A 26312-nucleotide genomic window follows, 5' to 3' on the forward strand; every position below is an offset into this window, starting at 1 on the left:
GGCAGGGGGGGGCGGGGGGGGGACACGGGGGGGGTGAGAGGGGACACCGGTGTCCCAGTGGGCTGGTGGTGGTGTCCCAGTGCCCCAGCCCCGGTGCCTCCATCCCAATCCCCCCACACTTGGTGTCCCCATCCTGGTGCCCCCCCCCCCGGTGCCCCCCCCCAGTGGCCCGGTGCCCCCCCGGTGCCCGGTTGGGACCCCAGCAGGCCCCAATGTCCCCACCCTCAACCCCATCAAGGTCCCCCATGTCCCTGTCCCCACGTCCCCACCCCAGCAGGCTCCCCATGACCCCACAAGCTCCCCACCCCCCCAATGTCCCCATGTCCCCCCCGATGTCCCTGTGTCCCCCCCCTTGTGTCACCCCCATGTCACCCCCGTCCCCACCCCAGCAGGCTCCCCGTGACCCCACGAGGTCCCCATGCCCCCAAATGTCCCCATATCCCCCCCAATGACCCCATATCCCCCCCCCAATGTCCCTATGTCCCCCCCAATGTCCCCATGTCCCCCCCCAATGTCCCTGTGTCCCCCCCCTTGTGTCACCCCCGTCCCCATCCCCATGTCCCTGTCCCCACATCCCCACCCCATCAGGCTCCCCGTGACCCACAAGCTCCCCACCCCCCCAATGACCCTGTGTCCCCCCCCGGTGTCCCCACACCCCCCCCAATGTCCCCACACCCCCCCCGTGCCCCCCCCCGTCACCTTTGAGCTCCCTGCGGTCCCGGTACCAGCGCAGGGTGGCGGGGGGCCGGGCGCGGGGCACGACGCAGCTCAGCTCCACCTCGCCCCCCTCCACCGCCGGCTCCGTCACCTCCACCACCGGCGTCTCGGGGGGCACTGCGGGGACGGGGGGGGGTCAGGGCCCCAAAAACACCCCCAAACACCCCAAAACGGCCCCAAATATCAGCCCCAATAAAGGTGAGGTTGTGTTTTGTGGTGCAGGGTGTGGAGAAGCCGCTGTAAACACCACGTCCTGGCCCCGTCCCCGCTCCCGACCCCACTCCTGACCCCATCCTGGTCCTGTCCCCATTCCTGTCCCCATTCCTGTCCCCATTCCTGTCCCCATCCCGTCCCCGTCCCCGCTGCTGACCCAGCACGGTGAGGGTGGCGATCTGGTGGTGGGTGTCGTCGGTGTAGAGCTGGCAGAAGTAGCCGCCCTCGTCGTCCAGGCGGGCGCGGGCCAGCTGGATGCGGAGCTGCCGCTGCGTGAACTCGGCCAGCTGGAACCGCTCGTCCTTCAGCGCTGAGACAGCCCCGCTCACACCGCGGCCCCGCAGGGACCCCCAGGGACCCCACAGGGACCCCACAGGGACCCCACAGGGACCCCACAGGGACCCCAACACCCCACAGGGACCCCACAGGGACCCCACGGACACCCCGCTCACACCGCGGCCCCGCAGGGACCCCAACACCCCACAGGGACCCCAGGGACCCCACAGACACCCCGCTCACACTGCGGCCCCACAGGGACCCCACAGGGACCCCAACACCCCACAGGGACCCCACAGGGACCCCACTGACACCCCACTCACACCATGGACCCCACAGGGACCCCAGGGACCCCACGGACACCCCACTGACCCCACAGCCATCCCTCTGACCCCACAGACACCCCACACGCACCCCAGTCATCCCATAACCACCCCACAGGCACCCCACTCACCCCACAGACACCCCACAGACACCACGGGCACCCCACAGACACCCCATGGACACCCCACTGACCCCACACACACCCCAGGCACCCCACAGACACCCCACGGCCATCCCAGCCACCCCATGACCACCCCAGGGACCCCACAACCACCCCCAGGACTCTGTAACCACCCCTGGGACCACCCCAGGGACCCCACAACCACCTGAAGGACCCCCCAAGCACCCCAGGGACCCCCCAGCCCCCACACCTCCAAACCCACCGCCCATCCTCCCCCCTTATCTCCCCCCTCCCACTGGGCATCCCCTTGGTATCCCCATGTCCCCCCCCCTTGTCCCACTGCCCCCCCTGTGTCCCAGTGTCCCCCCCGCATCCCACTGAGCCCCCCTTTTTCCCAAGCCCCCCCCCATGTCCTGGAGCCCCCCCAATGTCCCATTGCCCCCCCCGTGTCCTGCTGCCCCCTCCACATCCCAGTTCTCCCCCCCACATCCCAGTTCCCCTCCTGCATCCCGGTGTCCCCCTGGCATCCTGGTGCCCGCCTGCTGTCCCGCTGCCCCCCCCATGTCCCGGTGCCCCCCCCGGCGCCCCCCCGCTCACCGCGGGTGCCGTTGAAGAAGAGTGTCTGCCGCGCGGGGTTCTGGATGACGACGATGGAGCCGTCGTAGTGGTGCAGGCGGCAGGTGATCTCGGCCGTGCTGCCCTCCAGCACCGTCACGTTCTCCGCCTGCACCTCCTGCGCCCGCCCTGCGTGCGGGGCACCCTCACCACACGCACCGGGGGGCACCGGGGGGGCACCGGGGGGGGCACGGGGACACGGGGACACCGGGGGGAGAGCACTGGGGGTAGGGGTACTGGGACATTGGGACAACAGGGGGGCACCAGGGGGGCGTACCGGGACATTGGGACCCTGGGGGGGCACCGGGACACTGGGGGGGGGCACTGGGACACCAGGGGGGGCACCGGGGCATTGGGACACCAGGTGGACACCGGGGTGGGGGCACTGGGACACTGGGATGGGGACACCAGGGACACTGACACCGTGGAGGGGCACCCAGACACGGGGACACCAGGGGGGCACCAGGACACCGGGGGGGGGCACTGGGACATTGGGACACTAGGGAGAGCACCAGGACACTGGGTGGGCACCGGGGGGGGGGGGGTACCAGGACACAGGGACACCAGGGGTGGGGGCACTGGGGACACTGTGACACTGCCACCGGGACACCGGGGACACCACCACTGGGGGTGGGGACATTAGGACTGGGGGCACCGGGATGGAAGCACTGGGGTAGGGGCACCAGGGACACAGGGACAACGGCCACTGGGACACCACCACCAGGGGTGGGGGCACTGGGATGGGGACACTGGGGATGGCGATACTGGGACTGGGGACATTGGGACTGGGGACACTGGGTACGGGGATACTGGGATGGAGACACTGGGATGGGATCAACAGGGACACTGCCACCGGGGATGGGGACACTGGGATGGGGACATCGGGGGTGAGGGCACTGGGACTGGGGACTTCAGGACTGGGGACACTGGGATGGGGGCACCGGGGGTGCACGTGGAGCCGGCAGCGGGCCAGGAGGATGGGGACAGGTTGGGGACACCGAGGGGGGGCACAGGGACAGCCACCGGGGGGGTAACAGGGACAGGAGAGCCCCCGGGGGGGGGATAACGGGGCCGGGGCCGGGGTCAGAGGGCACGGGAACAGAGCCACCGCTGCCGGTGCCCCCCCAGCCCCGGCGCCGCGGTTCCGCTGTGTCAGCGCAACGCCCCCCCCCGGCCCGCGTCCCCCCCCCCCCTCGTGTTCGTCCCCCCCCCCTTCTATTTTTGAGGGTCGCCACGGCGACCGCGGCGCCACCGCCAAGGTCGTCCCCGCGCCAAGGTCACCGCGGCCGGGCCGGGGCTCGCGGGGACCCCGGGGCCGGCAGCGCCCCCGGACAAAGGGAGGCTTTGTGTGGCCCCCCCCCCGTCCCTTTTAATGTCCCCCCCCCGCCTCGCTGAGTGGGGTAGGGGGGCACGCGGGTGGCCCCCGGGGGCGGGGGGGACGTGGCCGCGGTGGCGTGGGGACAATCGGCTCTTTCTGCCGGGGCCGGTGGCGCCTGGCACCTCGGGCGGGACGGGGGTGGTGGCACCGTGTCCCCAAGGCCCCCGCGGCCCCAAAAACGTGGTGTCCCCAAAAGCGTGATGTCCCCAAAGCCACCACTTTGTCCCCAAAGCCATCACTTTGTCCCCAAAACCACCAGCGTGTCCCCAAGGCCACCAGCGGTGTCCCCCCACCCTTAGGATGGGGGCAGGAGGTGGCCGGGAGCGGTGACAGCAGCCACGAGGGGGCCGGGATGGTGGCAGGAGGGTGGGGGGACACGGGGGGGGGACACCAAGGGACAGCGTGGGGGGGGGACACCAAGGGACAGCGCGGGGGGGGGGCACCGCGGGGACAGCCGAGGGCACAGGGACACCGGGAGGAGGCGCGGGGACGCGAGGGCCTGGGGACACCGGGGGACACCGGGGGACACCGGGGGCCGGGGGGGGTCAGGGATGGCCGCGGGGGGGCCAGGGGGTGGCACCCGCATGTGTGCGTCCCCCCCCCAAAGGTGTCCCCCTGTCCCTGCCGCAGGCTGGGGGGGACAAAGCTGAGGGGAGTGATGGGGACCGGGGGGGGGGAAATGGGATGGGGAGGGGGGAAAAGGGATGGGGGGGGGATAAAAGGGATGGGGGGGGCTGAAAGGGATGTGGGGGGGTTGGGGACGGGGGGGGGGGGATGGGGATAAGGGGGGGGACATCAGCAGGGATGGGGGGCGCCGGGGGGGGGGCTGCCAAACGCCATCTTCCCCTTCCCGGCTCCGGGAGAGGAAAGGGGGGGGCACGGGGATTTGGAGCCCTGGGGGAGGGGGAGCCCCCCCCCCCCCGGTTAATTTTGGGGAGGGGGAGCCCCCCCCGATTTGGGGAGGGGGTGATGGGGAGCCCCCCTCCCCCTGCTTGGGTTCTGTGCTTTGGGGGGGGGCTCGCGGGGGGGGGAGGCGGCGCGGGAGGGCTGCGGATGCGCGGCGGAGGCAGCTGGATGAGGGGGGGGGGCACCGCGGGGGCCCAGCGAGCTCGGGGGGGCCCCCCCGGGAGGATGAAGAGGGGCTGGGGGCCGGGGGGGGGCTCCCCAAGCCGTGTTCCCCCCCCCCTTCCCCTTTTTGTAGGGAAGGGGCCGGGCGCTGCGGAGCAGGTGGATGCGGAGGGGAAGGGGGGGGGGACATTGAGGGGGGGTCACACACACACAGGGGGGGGACACGCAGCGAGGGGGGGGCGCATCCTGCCTACCTTCGCCCGCCGCCCAGAGCAGGAGGAGGCCGGCGAGCAGCGGGGGGCCGCGGGGGGGCTTCATGGTGGTGCTCCCTGTGCCGCTCCCCACCTGGCAGCGGGCTGCTGGCGGGATAATGTATGCTAATGAGATTGCAAGAGGCCGGGCCAATGGGCGCGGGGGAGGAGCCGGGGCCGGGGGGAGGCCGCTGTTTACAGTCCCATGCGGGTGCTGGGGGGCTGCGACCCCCCAGGAAGGTCCCCGGGGGGTCCGCATCGCCCCCCCTCATCCCCTTCCCGGGGTAGGGACCCCCGAGAGGTGGGGGGGGGGCTGGGGATGGCGCCCCCCAGCTTGGGGGGGGGGATGTGGCAGGAGAACCCCCCCCACGAGGGGTTGGGGACCCCAAAAAGTAAAGGGGGTGCGCTAAGAAGGGGGGGGGGGGAGGGTTTACCCCCCCCCTTTTGGGGTTGCAGCCCCCCCAGGATGAGATCCCTGCACCCCGAGCTGGGATGGGGGCGGCCAAAAGTGGCAGCGAGCACCCCGAGGTGGGACGGGGGGCACCCAAAACGCTGCCCCTACCCCTAAAATCAGAGTTTTTCCACCCAAAAAAATCACAGCTCCCCCCCCTCGGGGGCCAAAGGGTCCCCCCCCCACGGCCCCATTGTCCCCCCCCCCCGGCGAGGGCAGCGGGGTTTCTATGGCAGCCCTCACCCCCGGCAGCACGGAACAAAGCGGCGACTCAGCGCGAACAGCGCGGCCTTTCTGCGCCGCCCGGCTCCGGGGGGGGCTGCGGGGGGGGCCAGCGCCACGTTTTGGGGCCGTTCGTCGCCTTTTCGGGGCCGTCGGTCGCCCTTTCGGCCCCCCGCGGCCGCTCGGGGGCTCGTCGGCACGCGGGGCACGTCCCGGCTCGGCGCGGGGAGGGGCGAGGCGAAGCTGCCCCAAAAAAACGCCCTTTTGGTGGCAGAAAGATTCGGGAGCTGGCGGGCAGCCCCGAAAACGGGGCGAAAAGCATGGAAACGGGGCAAAAAAAAAAGAAAAAGGGAACTTACGGTGGGATTCGGCGGCGGGGATGGGGCCGAATGCACAGAGATGGCCTCAGCGGGTTGTGGGGAGCCCCTGCAGCTGGGAGAAATGGTAGAAAAAAGGAGGATTTGGGTTTTTTTTTGACATTAGGGATGCCCTAATGTCAAATTAGCACCCCACAGAGGGGTCTGTGGCACCCCAAAGTGATGAGGAGGTGACCCCGTCCTGGGGAACCCCGGCTGGAAACTCAGTGTGAAAGGGTGAGACTGGGACAGGAGCCCGAAGCGATGCCCAATTTCTGCCTGTTTTGCCCCAAATCTCACTGCCACCCCCGCCGTGCAGCCGCCGAGCCCTCCAGTGGGACGGCGAGCGAGGGAAGCGCGGCCGCCTCGGGGCGAAACGCTGCGGCACCGGGCTGGGAGGTGCTGGGTCCTGGGGGTTAATTAGCTGCAGTGATTAACGAGGAGGCGACGAGCAGCCGCGTGCCCTGGCTGCTGTCACCCAGCGAGGAGGGGACGAGGAGGGGACGAGGAGCAGCAGCAGCAGCAGCGTGGCCTCGTCTCTTCTGTACCTCCAAAAGGTTCCTCTGCCTCCAACGCTGCGGCTACGGGGCCTCTCCCAGCAGGTGGGGGTTTGGGGGTGGGTTTGGGGGGCTTGGAGAACATCAAAATGGGGAAAAAAGGCAGGATGGGGAAAAAAAGGGGAGCCCCAGCCCCGAGGGCTCGGCACCGCCTGGCAGGGGAACAACCCAGGGGACCCAACCGGTCCTGCTGCAGCCCGCGGGCACCGGCCCGCCCCGGTGACGCCTTTGGGGAGCAGGTGAAGGCAGGGAGGTGGTGACGGGAAAAAATGGGGCCCTTCTGGGGCTAAAAGGTGCTAAAAAAGGGGCTGAAAGGGCTGAAAGGGGCTAAAAGAGGGGTTAAAAGGGGCTAAAAGAGGGGCTAAAGGGGGGTTAAATGGGGCTAAAAGGGGCTAAAAAGGAGGCTGAAAGGGGCTAAATGGGGCTAAAGGGGGCTAAAAAAGGGGCTAAAAGGGGCTAAAAAAGGGGCTAAAAGGGGCTCGTGGGGGGGTGGGTGTGCAGGTGAGGAGCTGGGGGAGGTGGGGAGGGAGGAGAAAGCCCAAATTTCCTGAGGTGAGGGAGGCGGTGAGGAAAAAAGCCCAAATCTCTCCTCATGAGCCTCGAGCACCTCAGGGAGGGCTCAGGAACCACAGAATATCGCTGGTTGGAAGTGACCATAAGGACTGAGACCCCAGCACGGCTCCAACCCCAAATTTAAGACTTTGTGACTAAGCACGGAGACCAAAATCACCCCAAATCCCCTCCAGGGCTGGAGGCTGAGCTCTCACCGACTTCTTTCTCCACAGGCAGCCGGCGCCTCTCACCGCCACCACGAGGAGCAGCAGCACCGCACGAGGCCGGGGCTGCAGCACCCCACGGGACACACCAACCGCGGCCAGGATGAGCCCCCCTCGAGCCCCCCGAGGCTCCTGAGGCGGCTGCGGGGGGCGGCGGGGCCGAGGCCGGGCCCTGAACCCCCCGGGACCCCCCGGACCCCCGGGGCGGCCGCGGCACAAAATGGCGGCGGGGCCGCTTCTCCCTCAGCGCCTTTCCCGCCCACGGCGAGGCCCCGCCCCTTTTCGCGGCCCTCAGCCAATCAGCGGCCGCGAGCGGCGCGGCCCGCCGAGGGGCTCGACGACCGTTAAACGGCCGCCCCCGCCCGCAAGGGTCGCGAGGCTCCTTTTTCTGAGGTAAAATTTTGGGAAAAAAGCGTTTTTTTGACCCAAAACCTCTTTGGAGGGACAGAGGGGGACCCAAAGTGTGTCCTGAAGTCGATTTGGGAGGAATCCTGTGGTGTATTTGGAGGTAAGGGGCTGCCGCCCTCCCCAGTCCCCTCAGGCTGTGCCGAGCTGTTAAATTCCTGTTAAAATCCCATTAAATTCCCCTTAAAATCCTGTTAAATTCCCATTAAACTTCCCCAAAACAAGTAAAAAAGATACCCCAAGAGAAAAATACCCCAAGGCAGGGGCCCTTTCCCCCCCCATCCTTCCCCATGTTCTGAGGGGTCTCTGAGGGGCTCCTCCTGCCCGGCTGGGTTAAAATCCTTCAATTTGACGTATTCAAGCCAAAAAAATACATTATTTCTTCTCCCTTCTTCTCGCCTGCCCACTCTGGCATCGCCACGCAGGAGGGGCGGTTGTTGGAAGGCCACAAGAACCACGCTGGTTAAAAGAAAGAAGAGCCTAAAAATACCTAAAAACGCCCGCTCCCCCCCTTCCCAAGAAGGAAAAAGCTTTTTTTTTCTTTATAAAAAAAATAAATCCCGAATCAGCGCAGCTGACACAACAGCTGCTTCTCCCTTTCAGCCCCATCTCCGCTGTCATTCTCGCTTTGTTTTGTTGCAAAAAAAAAAAAAATCTATAAATCGCTGCAAACGCTGCCGTTTTCCTGCCTCTTTCAGGATTCTTCCAATCCATGGAGGAATTTGCACCAAAATCGCCCATTTTCGCCCCGTTTCTCCCAGGGCTGAGCCCCTGCTCCCTCCCAGCCCCGTGCTTTCTCCCCCCAAACCCACTGGTGACACCTAGAAATGGTCATTTTGGGGACCAAAAGGCATTTCTGCTGCTTTTTCCTCAAAAAAGCGCGGTTTTTAGTCTGGTGAGGCCAGGCAGCAGCGAGGCAGCTGCAGTGAGACCTGATTTGAGTGTTTTTTTCCTTAAAATTTAAATAAAAATGCTGATAAATCGGGCTGGAGGGACCGATCATCTTTATGGGGCCACACAGCGATGCCAGGCACCCCAAACCCAGGGGACAATTCCTCACTTTTTTCCCCTTCTGCACCATTTTTTGGACAGAAATCCTCATTTTTCCCCCAAAAAAGCCCCCCCTGACCCCCAAACCCCCCAATTTTCCCCCCCAGCGTTCGGAAGGAGCACTCCACACCCCGTGTTAACGAAGCTGTTTTTATTCCGCAGCGTCACCCCTAGTGCTTCTTGCTGGCGGCCGCCACCTGGGGAAGGCAGAGAGACCCCCGTCAGCGGGAAAACCACCAAGATAAAAAAAAACACCAAAAACCTCTTAAATCACCCCAAAACGGGGCACGCACCTGCCCGGCGATCCTATCCAGATCCCGCTGCCCCTGCGGCGTCAGCTTGCGCCCGCTGGCGAGAAACAGACAGAGCATTGAGAAGGGAACAAAACCAGCGGAACAAAAAGTGACAAAAATGGACGAATTCGCCCCAAAACGGGGCTCCTCACCCGTCCTGGTCCTTCTCCACCATCTTGAGCCCCTCGAGCGCCTGCAGCACGCGGCGGGCGACGCTCTTGGAGCCGCGGCTGAAGTGGCTGGGCATCACGCCGTTGCGCTGCCGCCCGCCGTAGATCTTGGTCATGGAGCCCACGCCGGCGCCGCCGCGCAGGTACAGGTGCCGGGCGGTGGAGGCTGAGGGGGAAAAAAAGAGGGTTTTTTTTGGGGAAAAAGGGAGGTTTGGGGGAAATAGGGCATCGGGGTGAAGAGTTGGGGGGTTTCCCACTGAGATGGGGGGGTTTGGGGGGAAGGTTGCTGGTTTTGGGGAGATACCGTGTGTTTTAAGGGAAAATAGATCAATTTTTCTTTTTAGGGGGGGACACAAGGCTCCTGTTCTTGGGGGGGAAGTCTGTTTTTGGGGAAAAAATCCTGGCTTTATAAGGGATAAAGCTCCTGATTTTGGGGGAAAATCCTCTGTTTTAGGCTAAAAGCTCACAGTTTGGCGGAGAAAAGCTTCCCATTTGGGGGAAAAAAGATCCTGGTTTGGTGGGAAAATCTGGTTTTATGCTAAAAGCTCCCGGTTTTGGGGAGAAAAGTTTCCAGTTTCGAAGAAAAAAGGCTCCCGGTTTTGGGGGAAAATATTCTGTTTTAGGAAAACATTCCTGGTTTTGTGGGGGATAAGGCTATCGGTTTTCATAGAAAAATCCTCTGTTTTCAGCAAAAAGCTCATGATTTTGGGGAGAAAAGCTTCCAGTTTGGGGGAGTGGGGAAGAAGGCTTCAGATCTTGGGGGAAAATCTTCTGTTTTGGGGAAAAAAAATCCTGGTTTTGAGGGGACAAGGCTCCTAGTTTTGGGGAAAATCCTCTGTTTTTGACAAAAACTTCCTGGTTTGGGGGAGAAAAACTTCCAGTTTTGTGAGGAAATCTTCTGTTCTGGGAAAAGGCTCCTGGTTTTAGGGGGTGAAAGGCTCCTGTTTTTTGAGGAAAATCTCCTGTTTTAGGGAAAAGGTTCCTGGCTCTGTGGGGGAAAGGGCTTCCGATTTTGGGGAAAATCCTCTGTTTTAGTCAAAAAACTCCGCATTTGGGGAAGAAAGCTTCTGGTTTCAGGGGGGAAATCAGCTCACATTTTGGAGTTTTGGGGGAAAATCTCCTGGTTTGGAGGGAACACCTTCCTATTCTTGAAGGAAAAGCTCCCAGTTTGGGGGAAAAATCGTGTATTTTGGGCAAAAGCTTCTGGCTTTGCAGATAAAACCTTCCACTATTTTGTGAGGGAAATCCTCCTGGTTTTGGGTTAAATCACTCCTTTTCTTGGGGAGAAAACCCTCAGTTTTGGGCAAAAAAAGCCTTTCTTTGGAGAAAAACCTCTGGTTTTGGGGTAAAACCCTCCCGTTTTGGGGCAGAACCCCCCGTTTTCGGCACTCACCGGCCCGCGTGTAGAACCAGTTCTCGTCATAGGGCGCCAGCTCCTTGTGCTTGGCCAGCTTCACCGTGTCCACCCACTCGGGCACCTTCAGCTTCCCCGACCTAAGGGCGGCGCCGTTACCGGGGCTCTCCGGTACCCCCCGGTGCCCCCCCCGGTCCCCTCCCGGTGCCCCCCGCCCCCTCCCGGTCCCCCCCTCACTCACTTCTTGAGGAAAGCCGCCAGGGCCCGCACGAACTCCTGCTGGTTCACGTCCTTCACCGTCACCCCGGGCATCTACCGGGACACGGGGGGGGGGGTCAGCGCCGCCGGGACCGGGAACCGAACCGGGAGCCCCCCCCCCGGTGCCCCCCGTGCCCTCCGAGGTCCCGGTCGCCGTCCCGGTCGCGTCCCCACCCCCCGGTTCCGTTCCCGCCCTCCCGGTTCCGTTTCCGCGCCGCGGTCCCCCCCCATCCCCGGTTCCCCCCCCCCGGTGCCGGTCCCGGTCCCGACCTCGCTGCTCCGTGCGCGCGCGGCGGGGCCGGAAGAGGAGGGAGCGCGGGGCCGCCCGGGGGAAGGCGCAGGGCCCGAGTCTCGCGAGAGCTTCTCCTCCAATCCCCCTCCGCGAGATTTCGCCCCGCCAATAGGAGCGCCGAAGGGGCGTGGCTCCGCGTTCCCGCCCCCCGCAGGGTCGTGGCGCGCCGCAGCCACGTGGGGGCGCGCTGCGGGCGTGACGTCAGAGCTGGCTGGGGCAGCACCGGGCGCGCTTCGCTCCGGTGGCAGCCGGGAGGTCACCGCCGGGGGGGGGGGGGGCTGGGAGCGGCCGGGGGGCTGGGGAACGACCGGGAGGGGACCGGGAGGGGACCGGGGTGGGGCGAGGAGCGGCTGGGGGAGCGGTGGGGGGTGGCGGCGCCTCCCGGAACCGGGAGGGGGCGTGCAGGGGGCTCCTCCCCGGCGTTTCCGGCACGGGGCGGTGGCGCCGGGAATGAACGCGAGGAGCGGAAGGCGCCGGCGGAGCTTTCCGTGGAGCCCTCTGGGCCCCCGCGGCCAGGCGGTGAAGCATCGGCACGGGAGCTGCGTGAAAGCGGCTTTATTTGGCACGGGAGCGGCGGCTGCCGCGGCCATGCAGGCGGCACGAGCAGCGCTGCCCCGCGCCCCCCTTCGGCTTCTCGGCGGCGGCGGCAGCGCCCCGGCATGCTGCCTACCCGAGGGCCTTGTTGTTTTTGTGCACGATGTAAGCGTCGCAGGCGGTTTTTATGACCGACTGCACGGTCTTGCAGATGTGTCCCACCGTGTCTTGGGTTTGGAGCGACCTCCGCAGGCTGGCCACCTCGTCCTCCAGCAGCCTGGCCTGCTCGCTGAAGCCTTGCTTCAGCAGCCGCTCCTGCTCCTGCATCTTGGCCTTCATGGCCCGCTTGATCTCCTTCTGCGCCTTCAGTGCCTCCGCCTGCATCTTTTCCTCCATCATCCTCAGGCTCTCCTGGTGACTGCGCTCCTGGTCGGCCAGCTGCGCCTCCAGCTGCTTGTTGTGCTCCTCTGCCGCCTTCTGCGCCTGCCCCAGCAGCTCGGCCTGCTGCTTCTGGTCTTGGGGGGGGGACAGGGACATGAGGGGACTCTGGGAGTCGGCCCCGGGGGCTGCGGGGACGCACCGGGGCCGCGGCCCTCACCTGCCAGCTGCTTCTCGACCTCGGTCAGCGCGTTGTCCGCCTTCAGCACCGCCTCAGCCTCCGCCTTGCGCCCTTCCAGGAACTTGTCCAGCATCTCCTCGGCCTGCAGGGCCCCGGGGGGGTGAGGAAACAGCCCCGAGCCCCCTCCCCGAGCCCCACAGCGCTGTCCTCACCTTGGTGCCCTTGTTTGGGGCCTCCCGGTAGGCATCCACCAGGCGCTGCCGGTCGGCCTGGTAAGCGTGGTAGCCACCGGGCTGGGCGTAGGCGCCCTGGGCCAAGTTGGCTTCGAGGGGCCGGGCCAGCTCGGCCAGCAGCTCCTGGCAGCGCGTGCGCGACGCCTCCTCGTTCTGCTGCAGCAGCGCCCCGTACTCAGCGTGCAGCTCCTCCTGCGGGCACCGGGACGGCGTCAGCACCGCGGCGGGGCCGGGAACACCCGGCGAGGGCCCGCGGGGCGCTGCCACACACCATCAGCTTCAGCTGCTGCTGCTGGTCCCGGTCGCGGAAGGCGCGGTGGTGGAAGACAGCCAGCGCCTGCTGCAGCGAGCGGTTGTGCGCCTCCGACAGCTTGTGCTGCTCGGCCGGCAGCACCACTTCCTGCATGCCCCTGCGGTACTCCACCAGCGCCTCCGCCGCCGCCGCCGCGTTCTCGCTCGCCGCCAGCGCCGCCATCGTCCCCTCCAGGCAGGGCACGCGCCCGCTGCTGATGGTCTCCAGGTAGCTCGTCACCACCGTGCCGAACGCTGCCGGGAGCGGCGCCGGGAGGCACGGTGAGGCCCCAGCGCCGCCGCCGAGCCCTCAAGCCCCCCTCTGCCGCCCCACTCACTGCGGCCGTTGAGCTCCACACCGTCCTGCAGCTGCTTGGGCCTGGAGGCGGCCAGCACGTGCTGGCAGAAGCGCTCCACCTGCTCCAGGAAGCCGGGCTGCAGCGCCGCCTCGGGCAGCTCCTCGGGCCGGCCCCGCTGCTCCGCACCCACAGGTGGAGGGAAGACGAAGCACTTGCGCGTGGGGAAGTAGTTGCGGATGCACTGCCGTGTGGTGTTGTACGCCACCACCTGCCGCCCGTAGCCTGCGTGGGGCAGAGGGGGCACCATGAGCCCCGTTACCGCCACCTCCGTGCCGCCTCCCCGCCCGCCCGCTCACCCGGCTTCAGCATCAGCGCCCGCTCCAGGTACTCGTCCTCGCTGATGGGGCGCTCGTCCGCCCACAGCTCCAGCGTGAAGTCACGCACGGCCCAGACGAAGTCGGGGAAGAAGCGCACGAACTCGCTGTCCTCCGCCTCCCCCGCCCGCTCCCCGGTGCCCGCCCGCATCCGGATGAAGTCCGTCAGCTCCGACACCAGCCTGGCGCCTGCTCAGGAACCCAACAGACACACCCGCGGGGGCCCCAAGCCCGGCCTCCCCCCCCCCCAAAATGCCCCAAATCCCACAGCTTGGCACCAAACCCCTCAAGCCCCAGTTTCACCACAAATCCCGCTGCTTCCCCCTGAATCCTCGTAACCCCCCAGGTGCTCTGTCCCCCCTAAGGCCCACAGCTTCAACCCTGCACTGCCCCCTTAAACCCCAAATCCCCCAAATCTGACATCCCCCCACCCCAAAACATCCCCCTAAACCCCATGACTCCACCCCAGACCCCACAACTCCACCCTAACCCGGCTCCCTCATTAACCCTTAAGCCCCAAATCGCCTCAAACCCCCCCGAAAATTCCCCTAAGCCCCCCAAATCCCCCCCCAGAGCAGGCTCGCCCCCTCCCAGTGCCGGATACTCGAGGTTCTCCAATGCCTGCTGGTCGATGGTGCCGGAGCTGTTGTACACCAGGGTGCTGGAGAGCAGCAGCGCCAGCGTGAAGATCCAGGCGTCGTTACGGCTGTCACCCTACACCCGGGGGGGGGTCGTCAGGGCCGGATCCGGTGGTCTCGGGCCCCCCCCCCCGACCCCACACCCACCTTGTCAGGGTCCCCCAGCCCCTCGGTGTCCAGCAGCACCAGGGTGGTGTTGGCCCGGCGCGGGTGTGGCAGGCACCACATCCAGATCCCCTTGGTTTGCGCCTGCACCGTGTGGCCCAGGTGGAAGCCTGCGGGGCCGGGAGAGGGGTTGGGAGGGCGAGCGGGACCCGCCGGCCCCGTTAACCCTCCCTTAACCCCCTCGTTAACCCCGTTAATTGGCGATGCCCCCGTTGTCTCACCGCTACGCCGCTGCGCCAGCCGGTTGAGGAGGAAGGACTTGCCGGTGCGGTAGGGCCCGGCGATGGCCACCACCACCACGGGCTGCCCGATGCCGCGCAGCACCTCCAGCGCCGCGGGGTCGGCGCTCAGCTCCCCGTCGGGCCCGTTGCGCACCAGGTACAGCGGCTCCTCCATTCCTGCTCCCAGCGCAAGCAGAAATGAAACCGAAACGAAACTAAAACTCCGGCACCAGCGAATAAAAAGCAGCGCCCCCCCCTCCCCTTTTCCTGTCCCCGCCTGACTCAACGGGAGGGCGGCAGCTGCTCGGCCCTTTCCCGGAATGCCTCAATTTCCAGGAAACACAAACTGAGAAGCAGGAGGGAAGAATTTATTGGGGTCACATCAAGGCCACAGCATTTTCTGGAACTTCCACAACGCCGCCTGTGCCAGGCCCGACAGGACTACTTTGGCAGCGGTGCCGAGCCCGTCCAGTGCCCGTTGGCGCCACGACGGCTTCTTCATCTCCTCCTTCTCCTCCTGCAGCCTCCGGATCTGCTCCCCCAGCGCCTCAGCCTCGTGCTCGAAGCCTTCCTGCTGCAGCGCCTCCTTCTCCTGCGGCACACGGAGGGGGCTCGGCACCGCCACCGCGGCCCTCGGCACCGCCGGCATCGCCGCGCCCTCACACCTACCCGCATCTTGTGCTCGATGACGCGCTCCTGCTCCTCCAGCATCACCCCCTGCTGGCGGCACAGCTGCTCCTCCAGCTGCCGCTTGTGCTCCTCCAGGCTGCGCCGCTGCTCCTCCTGCCGCGCCTCCATCGCCCTCATGGCCTCTGCTGCCGCCGCTGCCGCCGCCTCGCTGGCCACCCGCTCCTTCTCAAGCTCCGACAGCTGCTGGTCAGCCGCGCACAGCGCCCGCACCAACACCTCGTGCCCCTGCAGGAACTTCTCCAGCACCGCCGCTGCCTGGAGGGCGCAGCCATCAGGGTGCTACCGGCACCGGCACCGTGCATCCAGCACCGGCACCACACATCCGGCACTGGCACGGCGCTCACCTTCACCCCCAAGCCAGGCCGCCGGTGGTAATTCTCCCTCAGCTCCTTCAGGTGCTCCTGGAAGCGCCGCGACCCCCCCGGCACGGCGTACTCCCCGCGGTCCAGGCGCTGCTCCACGTCCCGCCACAGCTCCTGCAGCACCGCAAGGCTCCGCTCCTCCGAGGCCGCCTCGTTGCGCCGGCAGAACTCCTCCTTGGCCGCCTCCAGCTCGCTCTGCCGGGGCGACGCGTGGCTCAGCGGGCAGGGGGAAGCCAAGTGCCACACCACACCGCACCGTGCCAGCACCCACCATCAGCTGGAGCTGGTAGCGCTGCTCCTTGTCGGCAAAGACGCGCGCCATGAAGAGGGCGAGGGCGCGGCGCTCACAGCGCTGGTGTGCCTCCCCCAGCTCCTCCTGCGAGGCCGTGGGCAGCTTCAGCTCCTGCTCCATGCGCTGCCGGTACTCGGCCACCGCCGCCGCCACCGCCGCCGTGTTCTCGGCCGTCGCCAGCGCCGTCACCGCGCTCTCCAGGCACAGCACGCCGCTGCTGCCGATGGCCTCCACGTACTTCTCCGCCAGGCTCGCCAGCACTGCCGGGAGGCAACGGCAGCGTCACTCCCCTGCGGCACCCCAACGGGGCCACCCGGTGCCGCGCCGCCACCGCCACTCACTGCTGCCCGTCACCGCCACCCGCCCCGGCAGCGCCTTCACCGGGGCCGTGTCCCAGATGTGCCGGCAGAAGGCGTCGGCCTGCTGCAGGAATCTGGGGCGCAGCTGCCCCTCGTCGAGCTCCTCCAGGCGCGTCATCGCCTCGGGCTCGGCCGGCGGCGGCAGCACGAAGCACTTGCGGTTGGGGAAGAAGTCGCGCAGGCAGCGCCGCAGCTCGTTCTGCTCCTGCACCACGCGGCTGCTCCCTGCGGCACGGGGACACCGTCGGGATGTGGCCCTCTGCTGTCAACCCAAATCACCCCCGTGGTGCTACCGCCGCCGTACCGGGCCGCAGGCGCAGCACGTGCTCCAGGTACTCGTCCTCGTTGACGAGCCGCCCATTCACTGCCAGCTCCAGCACGAAATCCCGCACGGCCCAGACGAAGCCAGGGAAGAAGCGCACGAAGTCGGCCGCCGCCGTGTCCCCGCTGTCCCCCGCCCGCACCCGCACGCGCTCCGTCAGCGCCGTCACCACCCTGCGGGGAGCAGCAGCGGCGTCACCACAATGTCACTGTGACAGCGCCGACACCGCCGCGCCCGCCCCGAGGCCCCGGTACCCGAGGGTCTCCAGCGCCTGCTGGTCGATGGTGCCGGAGCTGTTGTACACCAGGGTGCTGGAGAGCAGCAGCGCCAGCGTGAAGATCCAGGCGTCGTTATTGCTGTCACCCTACAGCCGGGGGGGGTCGTCAGGGCCGGATCCGGTTGTCCCGCGCCCCCCCGGCCCTGCACCCACCTTGTCGGGGTCCCCCAGCCCCTCGGTGTCCAGCAGCACCAGGGTGGTGTCGGCCCGGCGCGGGTGTGGCAGGCACCACATCCAGATGCCCTTGGTGTGTGCCTGCACCGCGTGGCCCAGGGGGAAGCCTGCGGGGCCGGGAGGGCGTTAATGTCGTTAACGACCTCCTCATTATCCCCATTAACCTCCTCACCAACCCCATTGTCTCACCGCTGCGCCGCTGCGCCAGCCGGTTCATGAGGAAGGACTTGCCGGTGCGGTAGCGCCCGGCGATGGCCACCACCACCACGGGCTGCCCGATGCCGCTCAGCACCTCCAGGGCCGCGGGGTCGGCCCTCAGCACCCCGTCGGGCCCGTTGCGCACCAGGCACAGCGGCTCCTCCATTCCTGCTCCCAGCGCAAGCAGAAATGAAACCGAAACGAAACTAAAACTCCGGCACCAGCGAATAAAAAGCAGCGCCCCCCCCCTCCCCTTTTCCTGTCCCCGCCTGACTCAACGGGAGGGCGGCAGCTGCTCGGCCCTTTCCTGCACTGCCTCAATTCTCAAAGGAAACACAAACCGAGAGGCAGAAGGGAAGAATTTATTGGGGTCACACCGAGGTCACAGCACGCCCCGGATCAGCTGCAGGGCCCCTGACACCGTCACCCGTGCCAGGCCCGGCAGGAAGATATCGGCGGCGATGCCAAGCCCGTCCAGCACCCATTGGACCCTCCTGCAGCACATGGAGGGGGCTTGGCACCCCTGCCCTGGCCCACAGCACCACCACCCGCTCCAGGACTGGCAGGAAGGTTTCAGCGGTGATGCCGAGCACCTACAGCACCCATTAGTGCTATGGCTTCTTCATCTTCTCCTTGTCCTCCTGCTGCCTCCGGATCAGCTCCCTCAGCAACTTGGCCAAGCACTGGAAGCCTAACTGCAGCAGTACCTGAAGTTCCAGCGGCACACGGAGGAAGCTCAGCACCGCCACCACGGCGCCTGACACCACCACCTGTGCCAGGCCCGGCAGGAAGATTTTGGCAGCGACGCTGAGCCCGTCCAGCACCCGTTGGCGCCACGATGGCTTCTTCATCTCCTCCTTCTCCTCCCGCAGCCTCCGGATCTGCTCCCCCAGCGCCTCAGCCTCGTGCTCGAAGCCTTCCTGCTGCAGCGCCTGCTGCTCCTGCGGCACATGGAGGGGGCTCGGCATCGCCAGCACAGCCCTCGGCACCACCGGCACTGCCGCGCCCTCACACCTACCCTCATCTTGTGCTCGATGACGCGCTCCTGCTCCTCCAGCATCACCTTCAGCTGGTGCCTCAGCCGCTCCTCCAGCTGCTGCTGGTGTTCCTCCCGGCTGCGCCGCTGCTCCTCCTGCCGCGCCTCCATCGCCCTCATGGCCTCTGCTGCCGCCGCTGCCACCGCCTCGCTGGCCACCCGCTCCTTCTCAAGCTCCGACAGCTGCTGGTCAGCCGCGCACAGCGCCCGCACCAACACCTCGTGCCCCTGCAGGAACTTCTCCAGCACCGCCGCTGCCTGGAGGGCGCAGCCATCAGGGTGCTACCGGCACCGGCACCGTGCATCCAGCACCGGCACCACACATCCGGCACTGGCACGGCGCTCACCTTCACCCCCAAGCCAGGCCGCCGGTGGTAATTCTCCCTCAGCTCCTTCAGGTGCTCCTGGAAGCGCCGCGACCCCCCCGGCACGGCGTACTCCCCGCGGTCCAGGCGCTGCTCCACGTCCCGCCACAGCTCCTGGAGCACCGCACGGCACCGCTCCTCCGAGGCCGCCTCGTTGCGCCGGCAGAACTCCTCCTTGGCCGCCTCCAGCTCGCTCTGCCGGGGCGACGCGTGGCTCAGCGGGCAGGGGGAAGCCAAGTGCCACACCACACCGCGCCGTGCCACCACCCACCATCAGCTGGAGCTGGTAGCGCTGCTCCTTGTCGGCAAAGACGCGCGCCATGAAGAGGGCGAGGGCGCGGCGCTCACAGCGCTGGTGCGCGTCCCCCAGCTCCTCCTGCGAGGCCGTGGGCAGCTTCAGCTCCCGCTCCATGAGCTGCCGGTACTTGGCCACCGCCGCCGCCACCGCCGCCGTGTTCTCGGCCGTCGCCAGCGCCGTCACCGCGCTCTCCAGGCACAGCACGCCGCTGCTGCCGATGGCCTCCACGTACTTCTCCGCCAGGCTCGCCAGCACTGCCGGGAGGCAACGGCAGCGTCACTCCCCTGCGGCACCCCAACGGGGCCACCCGGTGCCGCGCCGCCACCGCCACTCACTGCTGCCCGTCACCGCCACCCGCCCCGGCAGCGCCTTCACCGGGGCCGTGTCCCAGATGTGCCGGCAGAAGGCGTCGGCCTGCTGCAGGAATCTGGGGCGCAGCTGCCCCTCCTTGAGCTCCTCCAGGTGCTTCATCGCCTTGGGCTCTGCCGGCAGTGGCAGCACGAAGCACTTGCGGTTGGGGAAGAAGTCGCGCAGGCTGCGCCGCAGCTTGTTGTGTTCCTGCACCACGCGGCTGCTCCCTGTGGCACGGGTACACCGTCAGGATGTGGCCCTGTACCATCACCCCAAATCAGCCCCGTGGTGCCACTGCCACCACCTTACCGGTCCACAGGCGCAGCACGTGCTCCAGGTACTCGTCCTCGTTGACGCGCCGCCCATCCACCAACAGCTCCAGCACGAAATCCCGCACGGCCCAGATGAAGCCGGGGAAGAAACGCACGACGTCGGCTGCCACCGCGTCCCTGCTGTCCCCCGCCCGCACCCGCACGCGCTCCGTCAGCGCCGTCACCACCCTGCTGGGAGCAGCAGCGGAGTCACCGCGACATCGCCGTGACAGCGCCGACACCGCCGCGCCCACCCTGAGCCCCCGGTACCCGAGGGTCTCCAGCGCCTGCTGGTCGATGGTGCCGGAGCTGTTGTACACCAGGGTGCTGGAGAGCAGCAGCGCCAGCGTGAAGATCCAGGCGTCGTTACTGTTGTCACCCTACACCCGGGGGGGGGTCGTCAGGGCCGGATCTGGTTGTCCCGTGCCCCCCTGGCCCTGCACCCACCTTGTTGGGGTCCCCCAGCCCCTCGGTGTCCAGCAGCACCAGGGTGGTGTTGGCCCGGCACGGGTGCGGCAGGCACCACATCCAGATCCCCTTGGTTTGCGCCTGCACCGTGTGGCCCAGGTGGAAGCCTGCGGGGCCGGGAGAGGGGTTGGGAGGGCGTTAATGTCATTAACGACCTCCTCATTATCCCCATTAACCTCCTCACCAACCCCGTTGGCTCACCGGTGTGCTGCTGCGCCAGCCGGTTGAGGAGGAAGGACTTGCCGGTGCGGTAGCGCCCGGTGATGGCCACCACCACCACGGGCTGCCCGATGCCGCGCAGCACCTCCAGCGCCCCGGGATTGAGGCTCAGCTCCCCGTTGGGCCCGTTCAGCACCAGGCACAGCGGCTGCACCATTCCTGCTCCCGGCACCAGCAGAAATGAAACCAAAACCCCGGAAACAGCGAATAAAAAGCAGCGCCCCCCCCTCCGTCCTCCTGCCCCCAGCTGACTCAACAGGGAGTGTTGCAGGAAGCACGGCCAAAAGCATGATCGACACCAGTATGGTCAGATCACGCTCCATTTTATTGCCCCGATAGCCTAACTTTTATGGTGAACTTAACAGGTGTGGACAGTGTTTCACACAAGATTATTGGTCAAGAGCAGTAAGACAAACAAGTACAAGACAACAACCCCCTGGTGATAAGCAGTCACGTAGACCTTGTCCTTGGAGCCAGAGGCTGGTAACAATATTTTTCTAAGTTCCTCAGTTGGGCGATGTGGGAACTGTCATGGGAACCTCTCAGAGTTGCCCTGGTAGCTTGCTTTGCTCAGCTGCAGCAAGCCGTGGGATCTTTGCTGTTTCAAAAAATCCCTCAACGGGAGGGCGGCAGCTGCTCGGCCCTCTCCCGGATCGCCTCGATTTCCGGGCAACACAAACTGAGAGGCAGAAGGGAAGAATTTATTGGGGTCACACCAAGGTCACTACTTGCGCCGGAACAGCCGCAGGGCCCCCGACACCGCCACCCGCGTCAGGCCTGGCAGGATGATATCGGCGGCGATGCCGAGCCCGTCCAGCGCCCATTGGATCCACGACGGCTTCTTCATCTCTTCCTTCTCCTCCTGCAGCTTCCGGATCTGCTCCCGCAGCGCCTCGGCCTCGCGCTCGAAGCCTTCCTGCAGCAGCGCCTCCTGCTCCTGCGGCACACGGAGGGGGCTCGGCACCGCCACCACAGCCCCGGCACTGCCAGCACCACCACGCCCTCACACCTACCCGCAGCTTGTGCTCGATGACGCGCTCCTGCTCCTCCAGCATCACCCACTGCTGCTGCCAGAGCTGCTCCTCCAGCTGCCGCTGGTGCTCCTCCCGGCTGCGCCGCTGCTCCTCCTGCCGCGCCTCCATCGCCCTCACGGCCTCCTCTGTCGCCGCTTTCGCCGCTGCTGCCGCCGCCGCCACCGCCTCGCTGGCCACCCGCTCCTTCTCGTGCTCCGACAGCTGCTGGTCGGCCGCGCACAGCGCCCGCACCAACACCTCGTGCCCCTGCAGGAACTTCTCCAGCACCGCCGCTGCCTGGTGGGCGCAGCCATCAGGGTGCTACCGGCACCGTGCATCCGGCACCAGCACCACGTGTGCAGCACCGACACCACGCTCACCTTCACCCCCAAGCCAGGCCGCTGGTGGTACTTCTCCATCAGCTCCCCCAGGTGCTCCTGGAAGCGGCGCGACCCCCCCGGCACGGCGTACTCCCCGCGGTCCAGGCGCCGCTCCACGTCCTGCCACAGCTCCTGGAGCACCGCACGGCACCGCTCCTCCGAGGCCGCTTCGTTGCGCCGGCAGAACTCCTCCTTGGCCGCTTCCAGCTCGCTCTGCCAGGGCGACGCGTGGCTCAGCAGGCGGGCGGACATCGTGTGCCACACCACACCGCACCGTGCCACACCACACCGTGCCGTGCCACCACCCACCATCAGCTGGAGCTGGTAGCGCTGCTCCTTGTCAGCAAAGACGCGCGCCATGAAGAGGCCGAGGGCGCGGCGCTCGCAGCGCTGGTGCGCGTCCCCCAGCTCCTCCTGCGAGGCCGTGGGCAGCTTCAGCTCCCGCTCCATGAGCTGCCGGTACTCGGCCACCGCCGCCGCCACCGCCGCCGTGTTCTCGGCCGTCGCCAGCGCCGTCACCGCGCTCTCCAGGCACAGCACGCCGCTGCTGCCGATGGCCTCCACGTACCTCTCCGCCAGGCTCGCCAGCACTGCCGGGAGGCAACGGTGCCGTCACCCACCTGCAGCACCTTAACGGGGCCACCCGGTGCCACCGCCACTCACTGCTGCCCGTCACTGCGACCTGCACCGCTGCCGCCCGCCCCGGCAGCGCCTTCACCGGGGCCGTGTCCCAGATGTGCCGGCAGAAGGCGTCGGCCTGCTGCAGGAATCTGGGGCGCAGCTGCCCCTCCTCGAGCTCCTCCAGGTGCTTCATCGCCTCGGGCTCTGCCGGCAGCGGCAGCACGAAGCACTTGCGGTTGGGGAAGAAGTCGCGCAGGCAGCGCCGCAGCTCGTTCTGCTCCTGCACCACGCGGCTGCTCCCTGCGGCACGGGGACACCGTCAGGATTCGGCGCTCTGCTGTCACCCCAAATCAGCCCCGTGGCACCACCGCCGCCGTACCGGGCTGCAGGCGCAGCACGTGCTCCAGGTACTCGTCCTCGTTGACGCGCTGCCCGTCCACCGACAGCTCCAGCACGAAATCCCGCACGGCCCAGACGAAGCCGGGGAAGAAGCGCATGAAGTCGGCCGCTGCCGCGTCCCCGCTGTCCCCCGCCCGCACCCGCACGCGGTCCGTCAGCGCCGTCACCACCCTGTGGGGAGCAGCAGCGGAGTCACCGCGACATCGCCGTGACAGCGCCGACACCGCCGCGCCCACCCTGAGCCCCCAGTACCCGAGGGTCTCCAGCGCCTGCTGGTCGATGGTGCCGGTGCTGTTGTACACCAGGGTGCTGGAGAGCAGCAGCGCCAGCGTGAAGATCCAGGCGTCGTTACGGCTGTCACCCTACACCCGGGGGGGGGGTCGTCAGGGCCAGATCCGGTGGTCTCGGGCCCCCCCCCGACCCCACACCCACCTTGTTGGGGTCCCCCAGCCCCTCGGTGTCCAGCAGCACCAGGGTGGTGTTGGCCCGGCACGGGTGCGACCGGCACCACATCCAGATCCCCTTGGTTTGCGCCTGCACCGTGTGGCTCAGGGGGAAGCCTGCGGGGCCGGGAGAGGGGTCGGGAGGGCGAGCGGGACCCGCCGGCCCCGTTAACCCTCCCTTAACCCCCTCGTTAACCCCGTTAATTGGCGATGCCCCCGTTGTCTCACCGCTACGCCGCTGCGCCAGCCGGTTGAGGAGGAAGGACTTGCCGGTGCGGTAGGGCCCGGCGATGGCCACCACCACCACGGGCTGCCCGATGCCGCGCAGCACCTCCAGCGCCGCGGGGTCGGCGCTCAGCTCCCCGTCGGGCCCGTTGCGCACCAGGTACAGCGGCTCCTCCATTCCAGCAGAAGCAGAAATGAAACCAAAACCCCGGCATCAGCAAATAAAAAGCAGCGCCCCATCCCCCCCCCTCCTGTCCCCGCCTGAATCAACGAGAGGGCGGCAGCTGCTCGGCCCTCTCCCGGATCACCTCGATTTCTGGGAAACACAAACTGAGAGGCAGAAGGGAAGAATTTATTGGGGTCACACCAAGGTCACTACTTGCGCCAGATCACCAGCTGGGACACTGACAACAGTATCTGCACCAGGCTCTGCAGGAGCATAGCGGCGCTGCTGAGCCTGTCCAACGCCTGTTGGATCCACGACGGCTTCTTCATCTCCTCCTTCTCCTCCTCCAGCCTCCGGATCTGCTCCCACAGCGCCTCGGCCTCACGCTCAAAGCCTTCCTCCAGCAGCGCCTCCTGCTCCTGCGGCACACGGAGGGGGCTCGGCACCGCCACCACGGCCCCAAGCACCGCCAGCACCACCACCACAGCCCCAAGCACCGCCAGCACCGCCGCGCCCTCACACCTACCCGCAGCTTGTGCTCAATGACACGCTCCTGCTCCTCCAGCATCGCCCGCTGCTGGCGCCACAGCAACTTCTCCAGCTGCCGCTTCTGCTCCTCCAGGCTGCGCCGCTGCTCCTCCTGCCGCGCCTCCGTCGCCCTCACAGCCTCCGCTGCTGCCGCTGCCTTCGCTGCCGCCGCCGCTGCCGCCGCCTCGCTGGCCACCCGCTTCTTCTCGTACTCCGACAGCTGCTGGTCGGCCTCGCGCAGCGCCCGCACCAACACCTCGTGCTCCCGCAGGAACTTCTCCAGCACCGCCGCTGCCTGGTGGGCGCAGCCATCAGGGTGCTACCGGCACCGTGCATCCGGCACCAGCACCACGTGTGCAGCACCGACACCGCGCTCACCTTCACCCCCAAGCCAGGCCGCTGGTGGTACTTCTCCATGAGCTCCCCCAGGTGCTCCTGGAAGCGGCGCGACCCCCCCGGCACGGCGTACTCCCCGCGGTCCAGGCGCCGCTCCACGTCCCGCCACAGCTCCTGGAGCACCGCGCGGCACCGCTCCTCCGAGGCCGCTTCGTTGCGCCGGCAGAACTCCTCCTTGGCCGCCTCCAGCTCGCTCTGCCGGGGCGACGCGTGGCTCAGCACATAGGGGGATGCCATGTGCCACACCGCGCCGTGCCACCACCCACCATCAGCTGGAGCTGGTAGCGCTGCTCCTTGTCGGCAAAGACGCGCGCCATGAAGAGGGCGAGGGCGCGGCGCTCACAGCGCTGGTGCGCGTCCCCCAGCTCCTTCTGTGAGGCCGTGGGCAGCTTCAGCTCCCGCTCCATGCGCCGCCGGTACTCGGCCACCGCCGCCGCCACCGCCACCGTGTTCTCGGCCGCTGCCAGCGCCATCACCGCGCTCTCCAGGCACAGCACGCCGCTGTTGCCGATGGCCTCCACGTACCTCTCCGCCAGGCTCGCCAGCACTGCCGGGAGGCAACGGTGCCGTCACCCCCCTACGGCACCCCAACGGGGCCACCCAGTGCCACTGCGCCACCGCCACTCACTCCTGCCCATCACCGCCGCCCGCCCCGGCAGCGCCTTCACCGGGGCCGTGTCCCAGATGTGCCGGCAGAAGGCGTCGGCCTGCTGCAGGAATCTGGGGCGCAGCTGCCCCTCCTTGAGCTCCTCCAGGTGCTTCATCGCCTCGGGCTCTGCCGGCGGTGGCAGCACGAAGCACTTGCGGTTGGGGAAGAAGTCGCGCAGGCAGCGCCGCAGCTCGTTCTGCTCCTGCACCACGCGGCTGCTCCCTGTGGCACGGGGACACCGTCAGGATTCGGCGCTCTGCTGTCACCCCAAATCAGCCCCGTGGCACCACCGCCGCCGTACCGGGCTGCAGGCGCAGCACGTGCTCCAGGTACTCGTCCTCGTTGACGCTCTGCCCGTCCACCGACAGCTCCAGCACGAAATCCCGCACGGCCCAGACGAAGCCGGGGAAGAAGCGCACGAAGTCGGCCGCTGCCGCGTCCCCGCTTTCCCCCGCCCGCACCCGCACGCGCTCCATCAGCGCCATCACCACCCTGTGGGGAGCAGCAGCGGCGTCACCAGGATGTCACCGTGACAGCGCCGACACCGCTGCGCCCACCCCGAGCCCCTGGTACCCGAGGTTCTCCAGCGCCTGCTGGTCGATGGTGCTGGTGCTGTTGTACACCAGGGTGCTGGAGAGCAGCAGCGCCAGCGTGAAGATCCAGGCGTCGTTACGGCTGTCACCCTACACCCGGGGGGGGGGTCGTCAGGGCCGGATCCGGTGGTCTCGGGCCCCCCCCCGACCCCACACCCACCTTGTCAGGGTCCCCCAGCCCCTCGGTGTCCAGCAGCACCAGGGTGGTGTTGGCCCGGCACGGGTGCGGCAGGCACCACATCCAGATCCCCTTGGTTTCCGCCTGCACCGTGTGGCCCAGGTGGAAGCCTGCGGGGCCGGGAGAGGGGTTGGGAGGGCGAGCGGGACCCGCCGGCCCCGTTAACCCTCCCTTAACCCCCTCGTTAACCCCGTTAATTGGCGATGCCCCCGTTGGCTCACCGCTACGCCGCTGCGCCAGCCGGTTGAGGAGGAAGGACTTGCCGGTGCGGTAGGGCCCGGCGATGGCCACCACCACCACGGGCTGCCTGATGCCGCGCAGCACCTCCAGTGCCGCGGGATTGAGGCTCAGCTCCCCGTCGGGCCCGTTGCGCACCAGGCACAGCGGCTCCTCCATTCCTGCTCCCAGCACCAGCAGAAATGAAACCAAAACCCCGGAAACAGCGAATAAAAAGCAGCGCCCCCCCCTCCGTCCTCCTGCCCCCGGCTGACTCAACAGGGAGTGTTGCAGGAAGCGCGGCCAAAAGCACGACCGACAC

General features: G+C 67.2%; 7 protein-coding genes across 8 annotated transcripts; all 7 read right to left on the reverse strand.

The window, feature by feature from the left end:
* Positions 1–655: 655 nt before the first annotated feature.
* On the reverse strand, positions 656–7474 carry CADM4 (cell adhesion molecule 4; the record flags this gene model as incomplete). Its single annotated transcript, XM_068668357.1, has 6 exons — positions 7317–7474; positions 5996–6068; positions 4967–5071; positions 2249–2395; positions 1088–1240; positions 656–834 (listed from the first exon to the last, which is right to left on the reverse strand). Coding segments are annotated over exons 3-6 (543 nt in total), but the record flags the coding sequence as incomplete, so codon positions are not given.
* Positions 7475–8916: 1442 nt separating this feature from the next.
* On the reverse strand, positions 8917–11212 carry RPS19 (ribosomal protein S19). Its single transcript, XM_068668355.1, has 6 exons — positions 11126–11212; positions 10839–10909; positions 10637–10737; positions 9226–9409; positions 9074–9128; positions 8917–8977 (listed from the first exon to the last, which is right to left on the reverse strand). Exons 2-6 carry the CDS (start codon positions 10907–10909, stop codon positions 8951–8953), a joined length of 438 nt encoding a protein of 145 aa, XP_068524456.1. The 5' UTR covers positions 11126–11212; the 3' UTR covers positions 8917–8950.
* A 475-nt stretch (positions 11213–11687) lies between these two features.
* LOC137848854 (guanylate-binding protein 1-like) lies at positions 11688–14675 on the reverse strand. Its single transcript, XM_068668353.1, has 9 exons — positions 14462–14675; positions 14223–14350; positions 14042–14151; positions 13420–13619; positions 13103–13345; positions 12745–13019; positions 12453–12665; positions 12280–12382; positions 11688–12196 (listed from the first exon to the last, which is right to left on the reverse strand). Exons 1-9 carry the CDS (start codon positions 14634–14636, stop codon positions 11814–11816), a joined length of 1830 nt encoding a protein of 609 aa, XP_068524454.1. The 5' UTR covers positions 14637–14675; the 3' UTR covers positions 11688–11813.
* A 133-nt stretch (positions 14676–14808) lies between these two features.
* Positions 14809–17365, reverse strand: LOC137848855 (guanylate-binding protein 2-like). The gene is made up of 9 exons (XM_068668354.1): positions 17127–17365; positions 16917–17044; positions 16741–16850; positions 16469–16659; positions 16147–16389; positions 15785–16065; positions 15496–15708; positions 15131–15406; positions 14809–15053 (listed from the first exon to the last, which is right to left on the reverse strand). The coding sequence occupies exons 1-9, from the start codon at positions 17299–17301 to the stop codon at positions 14844–14846; spliced, it is 1827 nt and encodes a 608-aa protein (XP_068524455.1). The 5' UTR covers positions 17302–17365; the 3' UTR covers positions 14809–14843.
* Positions 17366–17478: 113 nt separating this feature from the next.
* LOC137848851 (guanylate-binding protein 2-like) lies at positions 17479–20721 on the reverse strand. The gene is made up of 9 exons (XM_068668351.1): positions 20166–20721; positions 19944–20071; positions 19767–19876; positions 19495–19685; positions 19170–19412; positions 18808–19088; positions 18519–18731; positions 18154–18429; positions 17479–18076 (listed from the first exon to the last, which is right to left on the reverse strand). The coding sequence occupies exons 1-9, from the start codon at positions 20338–20340 to the stop codon at positions 17747–17749; spliced, it is 1947 nt and encodes a 648-aa protein (XP_068524452.1). The 5' UTR covers positions 20341–20721; the 3' UTR covers positions 17479–17746.
* Positions 20722–20865: 144 nt separating this feature from the next.
* Positions 20866–23568, reverse strand: LOC137848850 (guanylate-binding protein 2-like). 2 transcript variants are annotated; one of them, XM_068668350.1, is made up of 9 exons: positions 23268–23563; positions 23029–23156; positions 22849–22958; positions 22577–22767; positions 22240–22497; positions 21886–22166; positions 21577–21789; positions 21197–21493; positions 20866–21120 (listed from the first exon to the last, which is right to left on the reverse strand). In XM_068668350.1, the coding sequence occupies exons 1-9, from the start codon at positions 23440–23442 to the stop codon at positions 20908–20910; spliced, it is 1866 nt and encodes a 621-aa protein (XP_068524451.1). In that variant the 5' UTR covers positions 23443–23563; the 3' UTR covers positions 20866–20907. The 2 variants fall into 2 exon arrangements, with proteins under 2 accessions (XP_068524451.1, XP_068524450.1); XM_068668349.1 differs by having other exon boundaries at positions 23029–23568.
* Positions 23569–23595: 27 nt separating this feature from the next.
* LOC137848852 (guanylate-binding protein 1-like) lies at positions 23596–26184 on the reverse strand. Its single transcript, XM_068668352.1, has 9 exons — positions 25996–26184; positions 25757–25884; positions 25577–25686; positions 25305–25495; positions 24983–25225; positions 24621–24901; positions 24337–24549; positions 23957–24253; positions 23596–23849 (listed from the first exon to the last, which is right to left on the reverse strand). The coding sequence occupies exons 1-9, from the start codon at positions 26168–26170 to the stop codon at positions 23640–23642; spliced, it is 1848 nt and encodes a 615-aa protein (XP_068524453.1). The 5' UTR covers positions 26171–26184; the 3' UTR covers positions 23596–23639.
* Positions 26185–26312: the final 128 nt, after the last annotated feature.

The sequence above is a fragment of the Anas acuta genome, unplaced genomic scaffold (genome assembly GCF_963932015.1).
Source record: "Anas acuta unplaced genomic scaffold, bAnaAcu1.1 SCAFFOLD_338, whole genome shotgun sequence".
Taxonomy (NCBI): Eukaryota; Metazoa; Chordata; class Aves; order Anseriformes; family Anatidae; genus Anas; species Anas acuta.